Source organism: Saccopteryx bilineata, chromosome 8 (genome assembly GCF_036850765.1).
Source record: "Saccopteryx bilineata isolate mSacBil1 chromosome 8, mSacBil1_pri_phased_curated, whole genome shotgun sequence".
In the NCBI taxonomy this organism is placed as follows: domain Eukaryota; kingdom Metazoa; phylum Chordata; class Mammalia; order Chiroptera; family Emballonuridae; genus Saccopteryx; species Saccopteryx bilineata.
The window spans coordinates 1,357,025-1,380,971 of record NC_089497.1 but is presented as its reverse complement, the minus strand read 5'-3'; the positions used below and the strand labels follow the sequence as shown (position 1 = coordinate 1,380,971).

The window sequence follows — 23,947 nt, the reverse complement described above, 5'->3', positions numbered from 1 at the left end:
TATTTGAGATGTGATAATGAGAACAATATTTTAATAATAATGCATATTGAGAACAGGGTGGTTTTCATAATCTACCTGGGCTTCCTATAATGGATATTTTACTCTGATTTCAGAAGAACCTGTCCACTAAGTTGGTAATGAACCACCAATGAAGTCTGATGCTTTAAAGTAGGATTTGTGAAGTGTATGCACGCTGGCCACATTATTAATTAAAAGGGGGCCAGTTAACAAACGGGTTTTATCTGCCATGTTGTAATCAATGACTCTTAGAAAACTTAGGGGACGTAGCACTCACTAGTCATCCTCAGTCACGCTTCTTTTTCCGTTTAACTCTGGGCGACCAGCAGCACAAGAAAACAGATCTGCATAATGTGACCAAATACAGTGGTACCTTGAGAGACGATCAGACCACCATACGAATTTTTAATATACAAGCTGCAACTCGGTCCGTATTTTTGTTTGAGATCCGAGCGAAATTCTGAGATACAAGTCGTGATTCGGGAAGCTGCCGCTAGTTGGCGCGTTGGCACACGGGTCCAGTATTGGCAGTTTGATATACGAGTTGACTGATTTACGAGCTCGGTTACAGAACAAGGTACCACTGTACTTCTGTTTGCTTTATCTATGAGAGTTGCTGGATTTACAGTATGGAAGAGCAAGTAATTCCCTGAGAATTTCTTTTGCAGCATTTTGATAGAGGGAGAAACAAGTTATAGGGAGAAGGGTTTGTTCTGCCCTCGGAGAGGAGAAGCACAGTTCTAGACAGAGAATTGTATGTATACTTAGGTCTCTGTTTTCCTGATGAGTTTTGGAAATAGTTACCTCATTAGAAAGCTTACAGCTCACACCTAATGAATGCGTTTTTGCTGTCTATGAATAATATAAGCATTCTCTAAGAGAGAGTTTTTGAATTTTCTTTGCTTTCTCAGTATTTGTTGGGCCCGCTCTATGCTGCTTTAAAAATGGAAAGTATGGAAGTTATTGAGGGTGTTCAGTGCCAAGTTCAACAGGAAAACCTCAGCGGTGACGGTGACGGTGACGGTGACGGAACGTCCCCCAAAAGGTGCCGGCTCAGCAGGTCTCTAACCTCTTCCCAGAGAGCAGCACGTCGGACCAGGGAGTACGACCTGCTTCAGTCTTTACTTAGTCGCGTAGTAAAACTTACTTCAGTTCTGAAAATCACCTTAAGTGCTTCGACTTAAATACACGAACAACATTTGTTCTTCCTGAAGGTGGTTGCAGGAGGGCTTAAGATATTTTAATAGTGCTGGTATGAAAAATTTCATGACTAAATATGGTTGCTTAAAAGATTCTCAGGCACTGATCAGCTGGCTCAGTGGGTCGAGTGTCGGCCCAGCCTGCAGACATCCTGGGTTCCTGGTCAGGCACACAGGAGAAGGGCCCAGCTGCTTCTCTCTCCCTCCCTGTCCCCCTCCTTGTCCCCCTTCTCTCCCTCTGCCCCTCCCACAGCCAGTGGCTCGATCGATTTGAGTGTGGCCCCAAGTGCTGAGAAAAGCTCAGTTGGTTTGGGCATCAGCCTCAGCCGCTGGGTGGATCCCTGTCGGGGCCCATGTGGAGTCTTGTCTGTCTTTCTCCCCTTCTCTCACTTAAAAAAAAGGTAATAAACACTTTTAAAAAGTCTTTACTTGCCTATCTAGTTTAACTTGTTAATATATGAAAAATCTCTGAGATTGTACATCTAATAGCAATTTTTAAAAATGTAAACAAATAAGTGATATTTTTTCGTCATATGGCCAAAGAATTGCTCTATTTCAGACAGCCCTAAAAGTTGTTTTAGATCTTAGGATAAATGTGAGTAGTTGACATTACATGTTACCTTCTGTTTTAAATATTGTTCACATTTGAACCGACTTACATTAAGTGTATCTATACTTGCACTGTGGTTAACACTGCAGGGTTCGTCGTGTGGATATGAACAGCAAGGGTGTGCTGTGGCGCGCACTGAGACAGAGAGCTGAGGCCCTGCTGGCCGCTCTGGACGGCGGCCATCCGCAGAGCCCCACGCTGGAGACTCTGGAGGGCATCGCTGTTGTCCTGCAGCTGACCGCCCTGTGCACTGTCCACTGTCCTGAAGACACGGACGGGTGAGGTGACTGGTGGTTTCTGGGTGGGCCTCCTGTAAAATAAATACAGACTTACCGTTTAGGAGACCTCATTCGCTCGATTTGTGTGACCATAGAACACGCACTCCGTCAAACAGACAAATTCCTTTTTTTTATTTTGTATTTTTCCAAAGCTGGAAACGGGGAGGCAGTCAGACAGACTCCTGCATGCGCCCGACCGGGATCCACCCGGCATGCCCACCAGGGGGCGACGCTCTGCCCATCTGGGGTGTTGCTCTGTTGTGACCAGAGCCATTCTAGCACTTGAGGCAGAGGCCATAGAGCCATCCTCAGTGCCCGGGCCAACCTTGCTCCTATGGAGCCTTGGCTGTGGGAGGGGAAGAGACAGAGAGGAAGGAGAGGGGGAAGGGTAGAGAAGCAGATGGGCACTTCTCCTGTGTGCCCTGGCCGGGAATCGAACCTGGGACTCCCACATGCCAGGCCGACGCTCTACCACTGAGCCAACCGGCCAGGGCGACAAATTCTTTTTTTTTTTTTTTTTTTTTGTATTTTTCCGAAGCTGGAAACGGGGAGAGACAGACAGACTCCCGCATGCGCCCGACCGGGATCCACCCGGCACACCCACCAGGGGGCGATGCTCTGCCCACCAGGGGGGTCGCTCTGCCGCAACCAGAGCCACTCCAGCACCTGGGGCAGAGGCCAAGGAGCCATCCCCAGCGCCCGGGCCATCTTTGCTCCATTGGAGCCTTGGCTGCGGGAGGGGAAGAGAGAGACAGAGAGGAAGGAGAGGGGGAGGGGTGGAGAAGCAGATGGGTGCTTCTCCTGTGTGCCCTGGCCGGGAATTGAACCCGGGACTTCTGCACGCTAGGCCAATGCTCTACCACTGAGCCAAACGGCCAGGGCCGACAAATTCCTTTTTTATCGAGCACTTGCTAAACGCTAGGTACTGAGATACGTGCTGTGTGTAACACTTAATTTTTCAGTTCTGTGAGGTAAATGGTGGTTATGCCTACTTTACAAATGAGAGAGCGAGGCTCTGTTCTGTCTGAGGTCCAGACTTACCTTCCTGAGCGCACATGTTAGAAAGCAGCAGGAGACATTTCTATGCAACTCAAAAGCCAATGTTACGTTAGTCAGATACTGAGTTTAAAAGTACAAATTTAGAACTTGTTAGAAATATATTTTTGGTTCAGTATTCTTAATATAGGTTAATTATTCTATCAGAAGAAACAGTCGGATGAGCTCTCTCTGAAGAGTGTCTTACTTTCGGTGCCACGTGATCGACCAGTACTCCTTGTTGTTTTTTTTTTTTTTTTTTTTTTTGTATTTTTCTGAAGCTGGAAACGGGGAGAGATAGTCAGACAGACTCCCGCATGCGCCTGACCGGGATCCACCCGGCACGCCCACCAGGGGCGATGCTCTGCCCACCAGGGGGCGATGCTCTGCCCCTCCAGGGGGTCGCTCTGCCGCGACCAGAGCCACTCTAGCGCCTGGGGCAGAGGCCAAGGAGCCACCCCCAGCGCCCGGGCCATCTTTGCTCCAGTGGAGCCTTGGCTGCGGGAGGGGAAGAGAGAGACAGAGAGGAAGGAGGGGGGGGGGGTGGAGAAGCAAATGGGCGCTTCTCCTATGTGCCCTGGCTGGGAATCGAACCCGGGTCCCCCGCATGCCAGGCCGACGTTCTACCGCTGAGCCAACTGGCCAGGGCCCTCCTTGTTGGTTTTTACACGATCGTTTGTTCTGTATTTCCTGATTTACTCTTTTAAAAATGACAGTTTACATGCAGTATTATTGTGTGTTAGTCTCAGATACAGAGCACAGTGGTAAGACAGTCCTGTACTTTACAGAGTGGGCCCCCACATGTAGTTACTATGACACTACTTACCATATGCCCTGTGCAGTGGTCTCTGTTACTATGGTACTTCTGACCACGCTCCCTGTGCGGTGATCTCTGTTACTATGGTACTACTGACCACGCTCCCTGTGCGGTGGTCTCTGTTACTATGGTACTACTGACCGCGTTCCCTGTGCGGTGATCTCTGTTACTATGACACCACTGACCCCAATCCCTGTGCGGTGATCTCTGTTACTATGACACCACTGACCACAATCCCTGTGCGGTGATCTCTGTTACTATGACACCACTGACCACAATCCCTGTGCGGTGATCTCTGTTACTATGACACCACTGACCACAATCCCTGTGCGGTGATCTCTGTTACTATGACACCACTGACCACGCTCCCTGTGCGGTGATCTCTGTTACTATGACACCACTGACCACAATCCCTGTGCGGTGATCTCTGTTACTATGACACCACTGACCACAATCCCTGTGCGGTGATCTCTGTTACTATGACACCACTGACCACGCTCCCTGTGCGGTGATCTCTGTTACTATGACACCACTGACCACAATCCCTGTGCGGTGATCTCTGTTACTATGACACCACTGAGCACGCTCCCTGTGCGGTGGTCTCTGTTACTATGACACCACTGACCGCAATCCCTGTGCGGTGATCTCTGTTACTATGACACCACTGACCACAATCCCTGTGCGGTGGTCTCTGTTACTATGACACCACTGACCACGCTCCCTGTGCGGTGATCTCTGTTACTATGACACCACTGACCACGCTCCCTGTGCGGTGATCTCTGTTACTATGACACCACTGACCACGCTCCCTGTGCGGTGGTCTCTGTTACTATGACACCACTGACCACGCTCCCTGTGCGGTGATCTCTGTTACTATGACACCACTGACCACGCTCCCTGTGCGGTGGTCTCTGTTACTATGACACCACTGACCACGCTCCCTGTTTGGTGATCTCTGTTACTATGACACCACTGACCACGCTCCCTGTGCGGTGATCTCTGTTACTATGACACCACTGACCACGCTCCCTGTGCGGTGATCTCTGTTACTATGACACCACTGACCGCGCTCCCTGTGCGGTGGTCTCTGTTACTATGACACCACTGACCACGCTCCCTGTGCGGTGATCTCTGTTACTATGACACCACTGACCGTGCTCCCTGTGCGGTGGTCTCTGTTATTATGACACCACTGACTGCGTTTGCTGTGCAGTGATCTTAGTTACCATGACACCACTGACCGCGTTCCTTGTGCGGTAGTCTCTGTTACCACGGCACCACTGACCGCGTGCCCTGTGCGGTGGTCTCTGTTACTATGACACCACTGACCACGCTCCCTGTGCGGTGATCTCTGTTACTATGACGCTACTGACCGTGCTCCCTGTGGGGTGGTCTCTGTTACCATGACACCACTGACCACGCTCCCTGTGCGGTGATCTCTGTTACTATGACACCACTGACTGCGTTTGCTGTGCAGTGATCTTAGTTACCATGACACCACTGACCGCGTTCCTTGTGCGGTAGTCTCTGTTACCACGGCACCACTGACCACGCTCCCTGTGCGGTGATCTCTGTTACTATGACACCACTGACTGCGTTTGCTGTGCAGTGATCTTAGTTACCGCGACACCACTGACCGTGTTCCCTGTGCGGTGGTCTTTGTTACCATGACACCACTGACCGTGGTCCTTGTGCGGTAGTCTCTGTTACCATGACACCACTGACCATGTTCCTGTGCAGTGATCTTTGTTACTATGACACCACTGACTGCGTTTCCTGTGCAGTGATCTTAGTTACCATGATACCACTGACCGAGTTCCCTGTGCAGTGAACTTAGTTACCATGATACCACTGACCGTGTTCTCTGTGCGGTGGTCTTTGTTACCATGACACCACTGACCGAGTTCCCTGTGCAGTGAACTTAGTTACCATGATACCACTGACCGTGTTCCCTGTGCAGTGATCTGAGTTACTATGACACCACTGACCGAGTTCCCTGTGCGGCGAGCTAGTTAGGGCAAAGTTATGGAGCAGATTTTAAGAAACTATGTCAATTTAGCCTGACCAGGCGGTGGCGCAGTGAATAGAGCGTTGGACTGGGATGCAGAGGACCCGGGTTCGAGATCCCGAGGTTACCAGCTTGAGTGCGGGCTCATCTGGTTTGAGCAAAGCTCACCAGCTTGAACCCAAGGCCGCTGGCTTCAGCAAAGAGTTACTCGGTCTGCTGAAGGCCCGCGGTCAAAGCACATATGAGAAAGCAATCAATGAACAACTAAGGTGTTGCAACGCGCATCAGAAAAACTAATGATTGATGCTTCTCATCTCTCTCCGTTCCTGTCTGTCTGTCTCTGTCTATCCCTCTCTCTCTGACTCACTCTCTGTCTCTGTAAAAAATAAATAAATAAATAAAAATTAAGAAACTGTCAATTTATATTGCATTACAGTTGGGATTTGGGAAAACTTGAAGGAATAACTAATTAGGCTGAAGTCCCCTCTTGTCCTATTATTAAGAAAGAATTTACTAATCAAGTCAATAATTATGCAGGCAGCCAAGGCTCCATTGGAGCAAAGATGGCCTGGGCGCTGGGGATGGCTCTGTGGCCTCTGCCCCAGGCGCTAGAGTGGCTCTGGTCGCAACATGGCGACACCCAGGATGGGCAGAGCATCGCCCCCTGGTGGGCGTGCCGGGTGTATCCCGGTTGGGCGCATGCGGGAGTCTATCTGACTGTCTCTCCCTGTTTCCAGCTTCAGAAAAATGGAAAAGAAAAAAAAAATAATAATTATGCAGGCATATCTTTGGTCATTTTTTTAATTTATTTTATTTATTTTTTTTTACAGAGACAGAGAGAGAGTCAGAGTGAGGGATAGACAGGGACAGACAGGAACGGAGAGATGAGAAGATCAATCATTAGTTTTTTCGTTGCGTATTGCGACACCTTAGTTGTTCATTGATTGCTTTCTCATATGTGTCTTGATCGTGGGCCTTCAGCAGACCGAGTAACCCCTTGCTGGAGCCAGCGACCTTGGGTCCAAGCTGGTGAATTTTTGCTCAAACCAGATGAGCCCGTGCTCAAGCTGGCGACCTCGGGGTCTCGAACCTGGGTCTTCCGCATCCCAGTCTGACGCTCTATCCACTGCCCACCGCCTGGTCAGGCTCTTTGGTCATTTTTAAGCCTAGAGATTCTAGGTTTAAATATCCTAGATTAATTTTAAATACCAAATCCTGAGAGTGATTTAGAAAGTCATAAAGAGATTAGACTTAAAAGAATAATGACATATTAATTGGTTTACATACATATTTACTTTGATTTGGTTTAAAGTCGTATGTTAGTTTTATGCTGTACTCAGAATTTCTTTTGGCTATGTATATTAGGTTTGATCAATGATTCATTTTAATCTGTGTGTTAAAAATGTGTTAACTACAGCCATAATTTCAAGGACTGTCAACAGAAGTATATGAAGAAACCTTCCGTAGTAATAACTTGGATGTCTTTGGATTTTTACACAAAAGTGCTTAAGAGCTGCAGGAGTTTGTTGGAATCTGTTCAGAAACCTGACCTGGAGGCAATCATAGATAAAGTGATAAAAATATATGATGCTTTTGTTTACATTCAAGGTGAGTACACATAAGCAGCAAGAATAATCTTGAGAGATCTGAGTAGTAGAGAAATCGTTTTTTTACCCAACACGTTTGAAACCAAACAAATGTTTAAAATATCCTAAAGTGATTTTTTGATTTCAGTTCTGTTAAGCTTGTCAGTAATTTCCAAGTTCCAGATTTATGTGTGTAATATATAACTTTAAAATTTTGATTTGAGAACCTGAAGAACGCAGCGGTCCTCAGCAGCACGCAGGCGTGCATTGTCGGGAAGTCACACCGACTCTGTCTGGCTTCACCGGCCTGAGAGCACAGTCTCGGGGTCCTGGACCCTGTCGGCCATTTGTTCTAGTTCTGCCTGATGTTGAGGACATCTGTTTCATTGGAAAAAGACAAGGAGACGCTGTCACTGACCACCTGCTGTGTGTTTCTGTAGTGAGAGCCCCACTTGAACTGACCACCTGCTGTGTGTTTCTGTAGTGAGAACCCCACTTGAACTGACCACCTGCTGTGTGTTTCTGTAGTGAGAGCCCCACTTGAACTGACCACCTGCCGTGTGTTTCTGTAGTGAGAGCCCCACTTGAACTGACCACCTGCTGTGTGTTTCTGTAGTGAGAACCCCACTTGAACTGACCACCTGCCGTGTGTTTCTGTAGTGAGAGCCCCACTTGAACTGACCACCTGCTGTGTGTTTCTGTAGTGAGAGCCCCACTTGAACTGACCACCTGCTGTGTGTTTCTGTAGTGAGAGCCCCACTTGAACTGACCACCTGCTGTGTGTTTCTGTAGTGAGAACCCCACTTGAACTGACCACCTGCTGTGTGTTTCTGTAGTGAGAGCCCCACTTGAACTGACCACCTGCCGTGTGTTTCTGTAGTGAGAGCCCCACTTGAACTGACCACCTGCTGTGTGTTTCTGTAGTGAGAACCCCACTTGAACTGACCACCTGCCGTGTGTTTCTGTAGTGAGAGCCCCACTTGAACTGACCACCTGCTGTGTGTTTCTGTAGTGAGAGCCCCACTTGAACTGACCACCTGCTGTGTGTTTCTGTAGTGAGAACCCCACTTGATCTGACCACCTGCTGTGTGTTTCTGTAGTGAGAGCCCCACTTGAACTGACCACCTGCCGTGTGTTTCTGTAGTGAGAGCCCCACTTGAACTGACCTCCTGCTGTGTGTTTCTGTAGTGAGAACCCCACTTGAACTGACCACCTGCTGTGTGTTTCTGTAGTGAGAGCCCCTCTTGAACTGACCTCCTGCTGTGTGTTTCTGTAGTGAGAACCCCACTTGAACTGACCACCTGCTGTGTGTTTCTGTAGTGAGAACCCCACTTGAACTGACCACCTGCTGTGTGTTTCTGTAGTGAGAACCCCACTTGAACTGACCACCTGCTGTGTGTTTCTGTAGTGAGAGCCCCACTTGAACTGACCACCTGCTGTGTGTTTCTGTAGTGAGAGCCCCACTTGAACTGACCACCTGCCGTGTGTTTCTGTAGTGAGAGCCCCACTTGAACTGACCTCCTGCTGTGTGTTTCTGTAGTGAGAGCCCCACTTGAACTGACCTCCTGCCGTGTGTTTCTGTAGTGAGAACCCCACTTGAACTGACCACCTGCCGTGTGTTTCTGTAGTGAGAACCCCACTTGAACTGACCTCCTGCCGTGTGTTTCTGTAGTGAGAGCCCCACTTGAACTGACCTCCTGCTGTGTGTTTCTGTAGTGAGAGCCCCACTTGAACTGACCACCTGCCGTGTGTTTTTGTAGTGAGAGCCCCACTTGAACTGACCACCTGCTGTGTGTTTCTGTAGTGAGAGCCCCACTTGAACTGACCACCTGCTGTGTGTTTCTGTAGTGAGAGCCTCACTTGAACTGACCACCTGCTGTGTGTTTCTGTAGTGAGAACCCCACTTGAACTGACCACCTGCTGTGTGTTTCTGTAGTGAGAGCCCCACTTGAACTGACCTCCTGCTGTGTGTTTCTGTAGTGAGAACCCCACTTGATGACGACCTTCTGGAGGAGGTGTGTGGGATGCTCTCCCTCCCCTGGATCTCCTCCCATCCCGACGACGGCTCGTGGAAGCTGACCAGCTCTGCCCCTCGTCTTCTGGCCTTGAGCCAGAGGGTCTCTGACGGCTTCTGTAAGTGCTCACGGCTCCACCCCTCCCTCTGTGGGGCCGCTCACCTCTGACTTTGCAGTGATGAGCAGGGGATGCACATTAATAGTGCAAGAACAAGTCAGACATGTCAGAGTTAAAAACTGTAGGATTTGCATGTCCTCAGCTCTGTTCTGTCACACGGGTCTCCAAAAATGTCGGTCCAGTTTACACTCCTGTTAGCAGAATGTGAAGAGTGTACATTGTTTCACATCCTCACTTTAAAATCTTCGCTATCTGCAAAGAAGAGAAAAAATGTCAAGGGGTAACTATCTAACAACAATAGTTGTTTTTTTTGGTGATGTGATGGGTGTGATTTTCAATTTGCATTTCCTTGATTATATAGTAATATTGTACATAGTACTTTTTCTGTGAAAATGGGTTATTTTTAGGAAAGGAATTTTTTTTTTAAGATTTTATTTATTGATTTTAGAGACAGAGGAGAGGGGGTGTGGGGCAAGAAGCATCAACTTATGGTTGCTTCTCAAATGCACCTTGACCAGGCAAACCCAGTTTCAAACCAGCGACCTCAGCACTCCAGGTCGATGCTCTGTCCACTGTGCCACCACCGGTCGGTGGAAAGGAAGCTGACTATAATTATTATTGTTGTTGTTACTGTTTTTGCTGTAGAGAGAGAGGGAGCAGCATCAGCTCACAGTTGCCTCACTTTACTTGTACATTGCTTCTCGTATGCACCTTCGCCTTGACCAAGGAGCTGTCCCCTTGCTCAGGTCAGCAACCTTTGGACTTAGGGACCTAGGGGTTTTTATCCCAGTCACCTTAGGGCTCAAGCTGGCGACCTTGGGATTGTGTGAATGATCCCCATCCCCCGCTCAGGCTGGCGAGCCCACACCCAACACTGTTAAGTTCACGCTTAAGCCCGCGACCTCAGGGCTGTGAACTGGTGACTTGAGCGTTGCAGGTCAACACTTTGTCCACTGCACCCCCACTGGTCAGGCTGGAAAGGGAGTTCTTAATTAGATTAAATAGTATATGTATTTTAGATGCACCTCACAACAAAGAATGCACATATGAGTGTACGTTACATATAAAATTAACCCTTAGAGCCTTACCAGGCGGTGGTGATGTGGATAGAGCGTTGGACTGGGACACGGAGGACCCAGGTTCAAAACCCCGAGGTCTCCAGTTTGAGTTTGGGCTCATCTGGCTTGAGTGCAGGCTCACCAGCTTGAGTGCGGAATCGCTGACATGAGCCCAAGGTCACTGGCTTGAGCAAGGGGTCACTCGCTCTGCTATACCCCCGCCAAGGCACATATGAGAAAGCAATCACCAAACAACTAAGGAGCTGCAACAAAGAATTGATGCTTCTCATTTCTCTCCCTTTCAGTCTGTCCCTCTCTCTAACTTTCTATCTCTGTCAAAAAATAAAATGAACCCTTAGAGGTCTTATTTAATAACTTAATTTCTCAGCACCACAGGCACAGTCGCGATGCGTCTTTCTTCTGACTCTGTTCCCGAGAAGACTGCTCTTTGAGTGGAGAGCGGCGGTTTACAGCTGGGCCCTGCAGAGCCCCCAGGAAGTCATCAGGATGAGTTGTGTCCACGGTTTTTTTCTCCTGTTGCAGAAGCAGAATTCGTGTAGCAGAATTCCTAAGGTTCTTGTGTACGTCTCAACATTTTACTGTGAATAGATAGCGTGGTTGGAAAGATCACATATGCACGTTTGTCTTAATTGCTGATGTCAGCAGAGCAAATGTTATGTCTTGTTTTAGAATTTAACTCTTTTATCTTCGAGGCTTTGTCTTCCTAGTACTTGTGCCCCAGATTAAGCAAGACTATTCAGACCACAGAATTAAGCTAGAAGTTTTAATCCTTTTCTCTTCTTGTTCCCTCAGAGATAAAGTGAAAGACGATTCTGATACTGTCAAGAAGGAATTTGCCTCTAGCCTTGGCCAGCTGGTCTGTACACTTCACGGTGCGTTTTACCTGACGAGTTCTTTCACAGAACCCTTTGCTGAGCGTGGACGGAGCGACCTCTTGTGTGCGAGCCTGAGAGCCACTTCCCGGCACGGATGTGCCTCTTCGCGGCTGAGAGCCGATGTTTTCAAGCCATTCCTTTTCTTACTGAAGAAAAAAGTACCCAGTGCTGTGAAACTCGGTGAGTGGTTTGTTATTTGATATTTTAACCTACTTAACCCCTGTTTTTAGAATCAGTGATAGCATTAGCCTGAAGCCTTACAAGTTGGACTTGCTTGATAGATTCAGTGCTCGTGTCAGGATTATTTATCCAGGGGTGTTGGGTAGAGCAGACTGTATCGCAGAGCTCACAAGGGGAGTAATTGGGGGATGTTAAAATGTGCTTACGATTTCACAGCATCCTGGGGCATCTACCTGATGTCCGGTCCAGGGGAGTGTGGTTCAGTGTTCTGTGTCCTCCTTGGTGACAGCAGGGACCTGCTGAGTGTGTCCCCCGCCACTGCCTCGGGGCTTCAGAACCTCAGAGAGTTGGATACCGCCCAGCCGAGACCCGTAGACGGAATCTCCGCGACCACTTCCCAGTGGCAGGGGTGTGGGCTTGTTGGGAGCATGAGATTTACGCAGATACTGGGAGACCGCTTGTTTGGGTTCTAATTTGTAACTTGTTCTCAAGTTTTCAAGACAGTCTGTAATAGCTAGCTTCTAGGACTTCCTCCATCTGTCAGGAAAGATGAACAAGGCTTAGGTTGCCCGGAGTTCACAGTTCCTCACAGAGGTGACACGTACTTTTAAGTCTGTCTTGTAACACACAGATCTAAGTGACTAGTCACTTCTACAACTTAAAAAAATCCTAGAATTTATTTTAGATTGAAATCATTTCTACCTTAATAAGTATAAAGTATATTTAAAAATTGTAAATTCATTGTAATTCTTCACAATTCTCTATATGCTCTACAAATTTAAATACTTAGTAAATATTGACATCATAAGGCAACTTAGAATTCTGTGTAGTATATTATTTATAGACTGTTTTTTACACAAAAACTCCGATATCTGATGTGTGAAATTAGTCATTACTCTGCTCTTGCCTTTTAGCTTTTATAGATAATCTAGGTCATCTTTGCAAGCATCTTGATTTTAGAGAAGACGAAACAGATGTAAAAATAGTTCTTGGAAAGCTGTTAGATTTAATGGAAGACCCAGACAAGGACGTCCGAGTGGCTTTCAGCGGAAATATCAAGCACATCCTGGAATCGCTGGACTCTGAAGATGGGTTTGTAAAAGAGGTGGGTCACCTTTACTTTTAAACACTTGTGTTTGCATCAGCCTGGCCCTAAACGATTTAACTGGTGAATTTCATTGTTCCAGCTTTTTGTCTTGAGAATGAAGGAAGCGTACACACGTGCTCAGATCTCGAGAAACCATGAGTTGAAGGACACCTTGATTCTCACCACAGGGGACATCGGAAGGTGCGTCGGGTGGCGTTTATGTGCCTCCTTACTTGTTTTGGCAGGCTCTGTTTTGTCTGCTGGTGTTGGGCGTGGCGGTATGAGGGATGCGATACCATGGGAAGAAACCTGGCATCAGCATGTGTTTGTTTGTGGGTGTGTGTTTGTGTTTGGGACCCTGGAGGTCACCGTTTCTCTTTACTTCCAGGGCCGCCCGAGGGGACCTGGTGCCCTTTGCTTTGCTCCACCTTCTGCACTGCTTACTGTCCAAGTCGGCGTCGGTCTCCGGAGCCGCTTACACGGAAATCCGAGCCCTGGTTGCCGCGAAAAGTGTCAAACTGCAGAACTTCTTCAGCCAGTACAAGAAGCCCATCTGTCAGGTGCGGCCGGCGGCGGGCGCTGTGGGCAGAGCGGTGCTCGGCAGGAGTCAGAACAAGAGCATACACCTGCTTTGGTGCTTTTTTTGCCTTAAAAGATAGAGTTTTTATAATGATGTATTCCATTTATGTAAGAGAGCCTACATCTTTCTCGTTTTATATTTTAGCATCTTGGACTGAAGATGCAGGTTATAAGTGGGAGAGGGAAAATTCACCTGATAATAGACTGGATTATCATGCTCTATTTTTAAGCTAGGAAGAGTTGCTTTTCCATTTTAGCCTTTCTTTCAGTGATGATAAACTTCTGTGCTTTGATATTCTGGATAAGGGATTTTAAAAGGTTGACTGACTTGATGGCTGGAAAGTTAGGATATGTTAAAATACTGACTCTGCCCTGTGTCGGTGAAATCCTAAGACAGACATTCAGGTTTCTTAACGAAGCCTGGCTACGTCCCTGTAAAGGGGGGTTACAAATACTCTATCCCGTTAAGGTTCTGACAGCAACTGAATGAGTTAGTTCAGGGTATGTTTAGATCGCTGTCTGGTCCTGTGTGTGTCCCCTGTGTCGCCTCACAGAGTCTCAGCACAGTCTTCTCGCTGTCTGTGTGTGTCCTCTGTGTGGCCTCACAGAGTCTCAGCACAGTCTTCTCGCTGTCTGTGTGTGTCCTCTGTGTCACCTCACAGAGTCTCAGCACAGTGTTCTCGCTGTCTGTGTGTGTCCCCTGTGTCACCTCACAGAGTCTCAGCACAGTGTTCTCGCTGTCTGTGTGTGTCCTCTGTGTGGCCTCACAGAGTCTCAGCACAGTGTTCTCGCTGTCTGTGTGTGTCGCCTCACAGAGTCTCAGCACAGTGTTCTCGCTGTCTGTGTGTCCTCTGTGTGGCCTCACAGAGTCTCAGCACAGTGTTCTCGCTGTCTGTGTGTCCTCTGTGTGGCCTCACAGAGTCTCAGCACAGTGTTCTCGCTGTCTGTGTGTGTCCTCTGTGTCACCTCACAGAGTCTCAGCACAGTCTTCTCGCTGTCTGTGTGTGTCCTCTGTGTCACCTCACAGAGTCTCAGCACAGTGTTCTCGCTGTCTGTGTGTGTCCTCTGTGTCACCTCACAGAGTCTCAGCACAGTGTTCTCGCTGTCTGTGTGTGTCCCCTGTGTCACCTCACAGAGTCTCAGCACAGTGTTCTCGCTGTCTGTGTGTCCTCTGTGTGGCCTCACAGAGTCTCAGCACAGTGTTCTCGCTGTCTGTGTGTGTCCTCTGTGTCACCTCACAGAGTCTCAGCACAGTCTTCTTGCTGTCTGTGTGTGTCCTCTGTGTGGCCTCACAGAGTCTCAGCACAGTGTTCTCGCTGTCTGTGTGTCCTCTGTGTGGCCTCACAGAGTCTCAGCACAGTGTTCTCGCTGTCTGTGTGTGTCCTCTGTGTCACCTCACAGAGTCTCAGCACAGTGTTCTCGCTGTCTGTGTGTGTCCTCTGTGTCACCTCACAGAGTCTCAGCACAGTCTTCTCGCTGTCTGTGTGTGTCCTCTGTGTCACCTCACAGAGTCTCAGCACAGTCTTCTCGCTGTCTGTGTGTGTCCTCTGTGTGGCCTCACAGAGTCTCAGCACAGTGTTCTCGCTGTCTGTGTGTGTCCTCTGTGTCACCTCACAGAGTCTCAGCACAGTGTTCTCGCTGTCTGTGTGTGTCCTCTGTGTCACCTCACAGAGTCTCAGCACAGTCTTCTCGCTGTCTGTGTGTGTCCTCTGTGTCACCTCACAGAGTCTCAGCACAGTCTTCTCGCTGTCTGTGTGTGTCCTCTGTGTCACCTCACAGAGTCTCAGCACAGTCTTCTCGCTGTCTGTGTGTGTCCTCTGTGTCACCTCACAGAGTCTCAGCACAGTGTTCTCGCTGTCTGTGTGTGTCCTCTGTGTCACCTCACAGAGTCTCAGCACAGTGTTCTCGCTGTCTGTGTGTGTCCTCTGTGTGGCCTCACAGAGTCTCAGCACAGTCTTCTCGCTGTCTGTGTGTGTCCTCTGTGTCACCTCACAGAGTCTCAGCACAGTCTTCTCGCTGTCTGTGTGTGTCCTCTGTGTCACCTCACAGAGTCTCAGCACAGTGTTCTCACTGTCTGTGTGTGTCCTCTGTGTGGCCTCACAGAGTCTCAGCACAGTGTTCTCGCTGTCTGTGTGTGTCCTCTGTGTCACCTCACAGAGTCTCAGCACAGTCTTCTCGCTGTCTGTGTGTGTCCTCTGTGTCACCTCACAGAGTCTCAGCACAGTCTTCTCGCTGTCTGTGTGTGTCCTCTGTGTCACCTCACAGAGTCTCAGCACAGTGTTCTCGCTGTCTGTGTGTGTCCTCTGTGTCACCTCACAGAGTCTCAGCACAGTGTTCTCGCTGTCTGTGTGTGTCCTCTGTGTGGCCTCACAGAGTCTCAGCACAGTGTTCTCGCTGTCTGTGTGTGTCCTCTGTGTGGCCTCACAGAGTCTCAGCACAGTGTTCTCGCTGTCTGTGTGTGTCCTCTGTGTCACCTCACAGAGTCTCAGCACAGTCTTCTCGCTGTCTGTGTGTGTCCTCTGTGTCACCTCACAGAGTCTCAGCACAGTCTTCTCGCTGTCTGTGTGTGTCCTCTGTGTCACCTCACAGAGTCTCAGCACAGTCTTCTCGCTGTCTGTGTGTGTCCTCTGTGTCACCTCACAGAGTCTCAGCACAGTCTTCTCGCTGTCTGTGTGTATCCTCTGTGTGGCCTCACAGAGTCTCAGCACAGTCTTCTCGCTGTCTGTGTGTGTCCTCTGTGTGGCCTCACAGAGTCTCAGCACAGTGTTCTCGCTGTCTGTGTGTGTCCTCTGTGTCACCTCACAGAGTCTCAGCACAGTCTTCTCGCTGTCTGTGTGTGTCCTCTGTGTCACCTCACAGAGTCTCAGCACAGTCTTCTCAGCTGTCTGTGTGTGTCCTCTGTGTGCACCTCACAGAGTCTCAGCACAGTCTTCTCGCTGTCTGTGTGTGTCCTCTGTGTGGCCTCACAGAGTCTCAGCACAGTCTTCTCGCTGTCTGTGTGTGTCCTCTGTGTGGCCTCACAGAGTCTCAGCACAGTCTTCTCGCTGTCTGTGTGTGTCCTCTGTGTGGCCTCACAGAGTCTCAGCACAGTGTTCTCGCTGTCTGTGTGTGTCCTCTGTGTCACCTCACAGAGTCTCAGCACAGTCTTCTCGCTGTCTGTGTGTGTCCTCTGTGTCACCTCACAGAGTCTCAGCACAGTCTTCTCACTGTCTGTGTGTGTCCTCTGTGTCACCTCACAGAGTCTCAGCACAGTCTTCTTGCTGTCTGTGTGTGTCCTCTGTGTGGCCTCACAGAGTCTCAGCACAGTCTTCTCGCTGTCTGTGTGTGTCCTCTGTGTCACTTCACAGAGTCTCAGCACAGTCTTCTCGCTGTCTGTGTGTGTCCTCTGTGTCACCTCACAGAGTCTCAGCACAGTCTTCTCGCTGTCTGTGTGTGTCCTCTGTGTGGCCTCACAGAGTCTCAGCACAGTGTTCTCGCTGTCTGTGTGTGTCCTCTGTGTGGCCTCACAGAGTCTCAGCACAGTGTTCTCGCTGTCTGTGTGTGTCCTCTGTGTGGCCTCACAGAGTCTCAGCACAGTGTTCTCGCTGTCTGTGTGTGTCCTCTGTGTCACCTCACAGAGTCTCAGCACAGTGTTCTCGCTGTCTGTGTGTGTCCTCTGTGTGGCCTCACAGAGTCTCAGCACAGTGTTCTCGCTGTCTGTGTGTGTCCTCTGTGTCACCTCACAGAGTCTCAGCACAGTCTTCTCGCTGTCTGTGTGTGTCCTCTGTGTCACCTCACAGAGTCTCAGCACAGTGTTCTCGCTGTCTGTGTGTGTCCTCTGTGTCACCTCACAGAGTCTCAGCACAGTGTTCTCGCTGTCTGTGTGTGTCCTCTGTGTCACCTCACAGAGTCTCAGCACAGTGTTCTCGCTGTCTGTGTGTGTCCTCTGTGTCGCCTCACAGAGTCTCAGCACAGTCTTCTCGCTGTCTGTGTGTGTCCTCTGTGTGGCCTCACAGAGTCTCAGCACAGTGTTCTCGCTGTCTGTGTGTGTCCTCTGTGTCACCTCACAGAGTCTCAGCACAGTCTTCTCGCTGTCTGTGTGTGTCCTCTGTGTCGCCTCACAGAGTCTCAGCACAGTCTTCTCGCTGTCTGTGTGTGTCCTCTGTGTCACCTCACAGAGTCTCAGCACAGTCTTCTCGCTGTCTGTGTGTGTCCTCTGTGTCACCTCACAGAGTCTCAGCACAGTCTTCTCGCTGTCTGTGTGTGTCCTCTGTGTCACCTCACAGAGTCTCAGCACAGTCTATCCTTGTGTGGAAACTAACACACCGTTTCGCTCTAGTTCCTGGTGGAATCCCTGCACTCCAGTCAGGTGACAGCCGGCCTGGGCACCCCGTGCCAGAGCGCCGAGACGCGCCAGCAGGACGTGGCGCACCAGAGAGACGTGGCCCTGAACACGCTGTCTGAGATCGCCAACGTGTTTGACTTCCCGGATCTCAACCGTTTCCTCACGGTACGTTGCGCAGCAGGGTTGGCGTGTGTGGAGTTTCACCTCCGTGTTTTCTTTTGTTTTAATATTTTTAAAGACAAATTGGCATGTGCATTGAGGAGCATGCAGACCCTAGATTTTCAGATTCTGACTTTGATTTGATGTAATAATGTTACTTATAGTATAAAATTTTAAGTTCATGTTGCTTTGAGTAATTGCTCTATATCAGGAGTCGAGTCCCTTTTTGGCTGAGAGAGCCATGAACGCCACATATTTTTAAATATAATTCCGTGAGAGCCATACAATATGTTTAACACTAAATACAAGTAAATGTGTGCCTTTTATGTAAGACTAACACTTTTAAAGTACAATAAATCTCTGAATTCTTTTTAATAAAGTTGTTATGCTGTTGCTAACCAATGGTGAATAAAGTAGTTCTTACCATTAATGCGACTTCTGGTGCTGCATGGTTTTGCTGATGGCTTTGTAGTCTGGTTGATACGTGGTAAGGTTAAGCTTCATGAAGGCGTTAAGACTTCCATCTGTTAAACCTGATCGTAGGTTGGTCTTAACGTTCTTTAGATGTGAGAAAGACTGCTCACATGCATACATAGAGCCAAACATTGTCAGTACAGCAATACTCACGCAGCGTGTGGTATGTGATGGGAAGCGCGTTCCAAGTTTTGACAATCAGCTGGTCCACAGGTTAAAGTTTTTCATTTCTCCCCACTTGTGTTTGCTCACCAACTCTGCTTGCTGTCGTGCAAGTCTTTCCAAATCTTCATTGAGTGACTTGAACTTACTCACCCACATATATGAAGCCCTCAGGTCGGCAGCTTGTAGCTAAAAATCTCTGACGGAGACACCGGGGGATGAAACTCAGGTCGGCGCTGTCCACTGCACGCTCGTGTGGATGGGTGATGAGCTTAAAAAAGACGAGTGCGCTCACAAAATTCTCCAAAGCGCGCTTTGAATGACTGCAGGAGATTAGATGTGAAGCCCGCTAGCTGCTGGAGATCAAGATGTTGAGCAGGGTCACTTGCTGTGCATGCATCTTTAAACTCTCAGTTTTTCAAAGTGTAGTAAACGACCTGTTCCAATGTCGGCGATGAAGAGTTCCAGCTTGTTTTCAAATGCAAACACTGCTTGTTGAAGGGATAAGACTGTATTTCCAACGCCTTGCATTTTCACATTGAGCTGGTTCAGATGTTCAGTCATGTCCATGAGATAGTAGAACTTCAGGAGCCACTCAGTGTTAGCTAACTCTGGATGCTCGATGTTTTCCATTTCAAGGAAAGTCCAGATTTTGCTCAGCCACGCCGTGAAACGGCTCAGCACCTTCCCTCTTGACAACCAACGCACATTGCTGTGCAAAAGCAGACCAGGATAATTATTCCCAACTTCATCCAGCAGTGTTTTAAACTGGCAATCATTTAAAGCTCAGGCAACAATAAAGTTGACCACCCGAATGACCAGTGACATCACCTCACCAAGCTGCTGCTCGCCACACATCTGAGCACAAAGCACCTCCTGATGTACGATGCAGTGAAAACTTAGGATGGGTCTCTTTTCATGTTCATGAAGAAGCGCTACGAATCCTCTCTTTTTCCCCACCATGCACGGAGCACCATCAGTACACACCAAAATAAGTTTATCCATCGGTAGATTTTTTTTTTCTTTAGCGAACTCAGTGAAAGACTTGAATAAATCCTCCTCTTTTGTTGTCTCTTTCATAGTCAAAACAGCAAGACTTTCCTCAGATAGTGTGTCACCGACAGCATACCTTGCAATCATGCTGAACTGGGATAAATGGCTTAGGTCTGTTGACTCATCCAAAGCGAGAGAAAAGAATGGTGCTGCATTTATGTCCTTCACTTGTGTAGCCTCAATTTGATTTGCCATCATGATGGTACGATCGTGAACAGTTCTTGCCGACAGAGGCATGTCTTTTTATTTGTTTGATTATCTTTTCTTTTTCCGAAAAGTCGTCAAAAGTTCATTGGCAACATCAAGCATGAATGTTTTGGCATACTCCCCATCTGTGAATGGCTTTCCGTTTCTCACAATTGCTAAAGCACCAGCAAAGCTAGCTAAATTCTAGTCACCTTGTTGGGTCCAAACACGGAGTTGCTGCTGACTAGCTTGCACTCTGCACAGTAGCTCTTGACGTGCTTTCTTCCTGCTATCCCCCGCTGGATATTTTGAAGCAAATGTAGTATGGCGTGTGTCGAAGTGCCGCTTTATATTTGACCATTTCATCGATGCAATTTTATCATTGCATATTATACACACTGCAGAACCTGCTCTCTCCACAAAGGCGAATTCCTCTGTCCATTCCTGCTGAAAAGTACGATACTCCTCATTTTTTTTTTCCTTTTAGCCATCTTCTTTGTCAAAAGGGTTTCTGCAATTAGCTAGTTGACTACTTGATTAAAAGGAGGGAAGTTTACTTTCTGACCTCACAACAACCCGTGTACGTTAGGCATTATCCAGTAAAAATTTGGTGTTGTCCTGGAGGACGGCTGTGATTGGCTCCAGCCACCTGCAACGATGAACATGAGTGGTAGGAAATAAATGGATTGTGATACATGAGAATGTTTTATATTTTTAACATTATTATTTTTTTTATTAAAGATTTGTCTGCGAGCCAGATGCAGCCATCGAAAGAGCCACATCTGGCTTGCGAGCCGTAGGTTCCCGACCCTGCTCTATATAGTTAGCTGTCTCAAAAGATTAATGCTAATTAGTTGAACTGACTGAGCCTTTCTGTCGTTAGTGCTCTGACTGGTGCTGTTGGTAACGCAGAGTCTAACATGGTAACTTCCACCCTAGAGGAGTTGGAGTAATATAGGATAAACCTGGTGACACCCGTGGTCTTCTGTGACCTCGGATGACAGTTTGGAGGACGAGTGGTTTGGGAAGTCATCAGGGCTGAGATGTGAGGGACGGATGGAGGAGGTTTTTCTTCTCGCCCTTTCTCAAAGGCAAAGTTTGTTACTACTTTCAGCCAATGTTGTAATAGTGGTCTACACGGGGTTTTTTTCTACAGTATTATCTTTTAACAAACTTAAATTGCTTCTGAATTGGTCAGATCGTGATGTTATACAGTAAGGGCTATAGCGCTATTCTTCCTTCTCGTTCAGTATTTCCAATGTGGGAGCCAAAAGACACAGATGTTTATTGCAGCATTTTCTAAGAAGCAAAACTAAACAAAATCCTGAGAATGAACTTAACTAAAGTGAAGGAACTAGGAGTTGATGCTTCTTATCCTTTCTCTCTCTCAAAATCAAAACATAAATTTTCTTTTATTTTTATTTTTTTAGCGGAGAGGGAGAGACAGGCAGGGACAGACAGGAAGGGAAAGAGATAAGAAGCATCAATTCTTTGTTGCAGCTCCTTAGTTGTTCATTGATTGCTTTCTCATATGTGCCTTGTCTTGGGGGCTCCAGGCAAGCCAGTGACCTCTTCCTTAATCCAGTGACCTTGGGCTTCAAGCCAGTGACCTTTGGGCTCAGATGAGCGACTATAGGGGTCATGTCCATGATCCCACTCATGCCGGTGACCCCGTGCTCAAGCTGGTTCACACTAGAGCTAGATGATCCCACACTCAAGCCGGCAACATCTGGGTTTTGAACCTGGGTCCTCAGCGTCGCAGGTCAACACTTTGTCCACTGTACACAACCTGGTCAGGCCAATACATAAAGTCTTTAAAAAAATAATGAGCATGAGTCTATTTTAACACCCACTTGTGGAAAAGGATCTTCTTTGCCTATTGGCTGCCTCTCTGTGTGACAGCGTGAACTCTGTCACCAGGGACCTTGCCTGGCTTTTCCCTTCACCTGCAGTGCTAAGTCATAGTGGATGCTCGGTAAATACAGTGTGTCAGTAAAGTCATGGTGCACTTTTGACCGGTCACAGGAAAGCAACAAAAGACGATAGAAATGTGAAATCTGCACCAAATAAAAGGAAAACCCTCCCAGTTTCTGTAGGATGATGTGGCAGCATGTGCGCATGCGTAGATGATGACGTAACACCGTGTATACAGTGGAGCAGCCCACGGCCATGCCAGTCAAGATGTGGACGGTACAAAGGAAAGTTCAGTGTGTTCTGTGGCTCACTAAATTCGAATCTGTGAGCAAAGTGCAACATGAATATCGGTGCATTTATAACAAACGCCACCACATAGGAATAACATTACTCAGTGGGATAAGCAGTTGAAGGGAACCGGCAGTTTGGTGGAGAAACCCCGTTCTGGTAGGCCATCAGTCAGTGACGAGTCTGTAGAGGCTATACGGGATAGCTACCTAAGGAGCCCTAAAAAACCTGTGCGTGAGCCCACATCGAACTGCACTGAATAGGTATGAAACTGGGAGAGTTTTCATTTTATTTGGTGCAGATTTCACATTTCTATCGTCTTTTGTTGCTTTCCTGTGACCGGTCAAAAGTGCACCAGGACTTTATGGACACACTGTAAATGAATAAATGGTTGAACGAATAAATGGTAAATCTGAACTCAGATACGTCATACGCGGACTTCAAATTTGCATTTTACAATAGTTTTGTACATGGTGTATGTTGACTGCTTCACCATCCAGACAAACGTGGTGTCTGTTTTCCAGAGGACGTTGCAGGTGCTGCTTCCTGACCTGGCGGCCAAGGCCAGCCCCGCCGCCTCCGCCCTCATCCGCACGCTGGGGAAGCAGCTGAACGTCAACCGCAGGGAGATCTTAATCAACAACTTCAAGTACATCTTCTCCCACCTGGTCTGTTCCTGCTCCAAAGATGAGTTAGAGCGCGCTCTCCATTATCTGAAGGTCATCGAGTGTTTCTGCGTCACTCCTGTCTCAGTTAGCACTGAGGGAAACTGCAGTCACATCCCTGCAGGGCGGGGGGTGGGTCCCTGACAGCCCCTCCTAGAGTCAGACAAATTCAAATGGTATTCTGTAAATAAGCTTTGTCCTGGGCCCACAGGAGCTTAGTACATAGAATTATTTTTGATCATTTCATCATAATGGGATATGATAATTATTCATTCATGGATCAGATTCTCAGCTCATATTATTTTAGATTTTTTTAAATTGATTGGAACTATAAGTTGACTTATATGCAAATAACTATATCTATAGGAAGAGGCAGTTTCCTTCAAATGGAGTATAATGTTAGCATTTACCTAGTTACTTTGTGCACTGCTTACAGTTTCGCTCAGCTTCCTGCTAGTTTTTATATTTGAAATGACAGATTGTGTGTCTTTTTTGGTGTCATATTAGCAGTAGTGTCTTTCAAAAAAATGAGATATTCTGTATGATATGCATGTGTGTGACCTTCCTGTTTACTCTGACGTTAACTTTTTGGGGCTGGGAAGGGAGAGAAGATGAGAAGCATCAGCTCGTAGTTGTGGCACCTTAGTTGTTCCTTGATTGCACCTCGTGTGCCTTGATGGGGGCAAGCCAGTGTCCCCTTGCTCAAGCCAGTGACCTTGGGTTTTTCATGCCAACAGTGTTTGGGTTCAACCTGGTGAGCTTTGGGATTGTGTGAACTGTCCCCCGCTCAAGCCAGGGACCCCGTGCTGATGAGCTAGCGACCCCAGGGATTTGAACCGGCACCCTCAGTGTTCCAGGTGGACACTATGCACTGCGCCTCCACGGGTCAGGCGCCCTGGTGTTAATTATTTCATGTGTTTCATGAGATGCCAGCAATAGCTCTCTTTCCAGATGACAGTTACTGAGCACTGAGTATGTTTATTCGTGTTGGAGAAGATCTGTGTTGCAGGGGGAATGATACTGAGGAGTGTTTTTGGAGTGCTCACAGTGTGTCAGAACCTTTGCCAAATAGCTATGAGTCATTTCACTCGCAGGCACCTGATGAGATAGCAGTACTGTTCTCTTTCCATTTCTGTGAGGAAGTAAGGCAGGGACAGGTCTGGTGCGGTCGCTGGTTCAGGTCCCCGCACAGCTAGTGACAGAGCTGGGGCTGGAACCCAGCAGTGCGTGGAAGGCTG

General features: G+C 48.0%; 1 protein-coding gene across 2 annotated transcripts in view; it reads left to right on the top strand.

Annotated features, from left to right (window-relative positions):
* The window catches only part of ATR (ATR serine/threonine kinase), a 122,398-nt gene that overhangs the window by 13,482 nt on the left and 84,969 nt on the right, over positions 1-23,947 (top strand). Inside the window, exons 5-15 of one of the 2 annotated variants that reach the window (XM_066241020.1) lie at positions 930-1,063; positions 1,917-2,105; positions 7,383-7,573; positions 9,532-9,684; positions 11,131-11,323; positions 11,556-11,818; positions 12,733-12,923; positions 13,006-13,106; positions 13,294-13,465; positions 17,803-17,973; positions 22,569-22,763. In XM_066241020.1, coding sequence (XP_066097117.1) covers positions 930-1,063; positions 1,917-2,105; positions 7,383-7,573; positions 9,532-9,684; positions 11,131-11,323; positions 11,556-11,818; positions 12,733-12,923; positions 13,006-13,106; positions 13,294-13,465; positions 17,803-17,973; positions 22,569-22,763 — 1,953 coding nt within the window. Of the gene's footprint in view, positions 1-929; positions 1,121-1,916; positions 2,106-7,382; positions 7,574-9,531; positions 9,685-11,130; positions 11,324-11,555; positions 11,819-12,732; positions 12,924-13,005; positions 13,107-13,293; positions 13,466-17,802; positions 17,974-22,568; positions 22,764-23,947 lie in introns of both variants that reach the window. The other variant, XM_066241018.1, reaches the window with a different exon arrangement.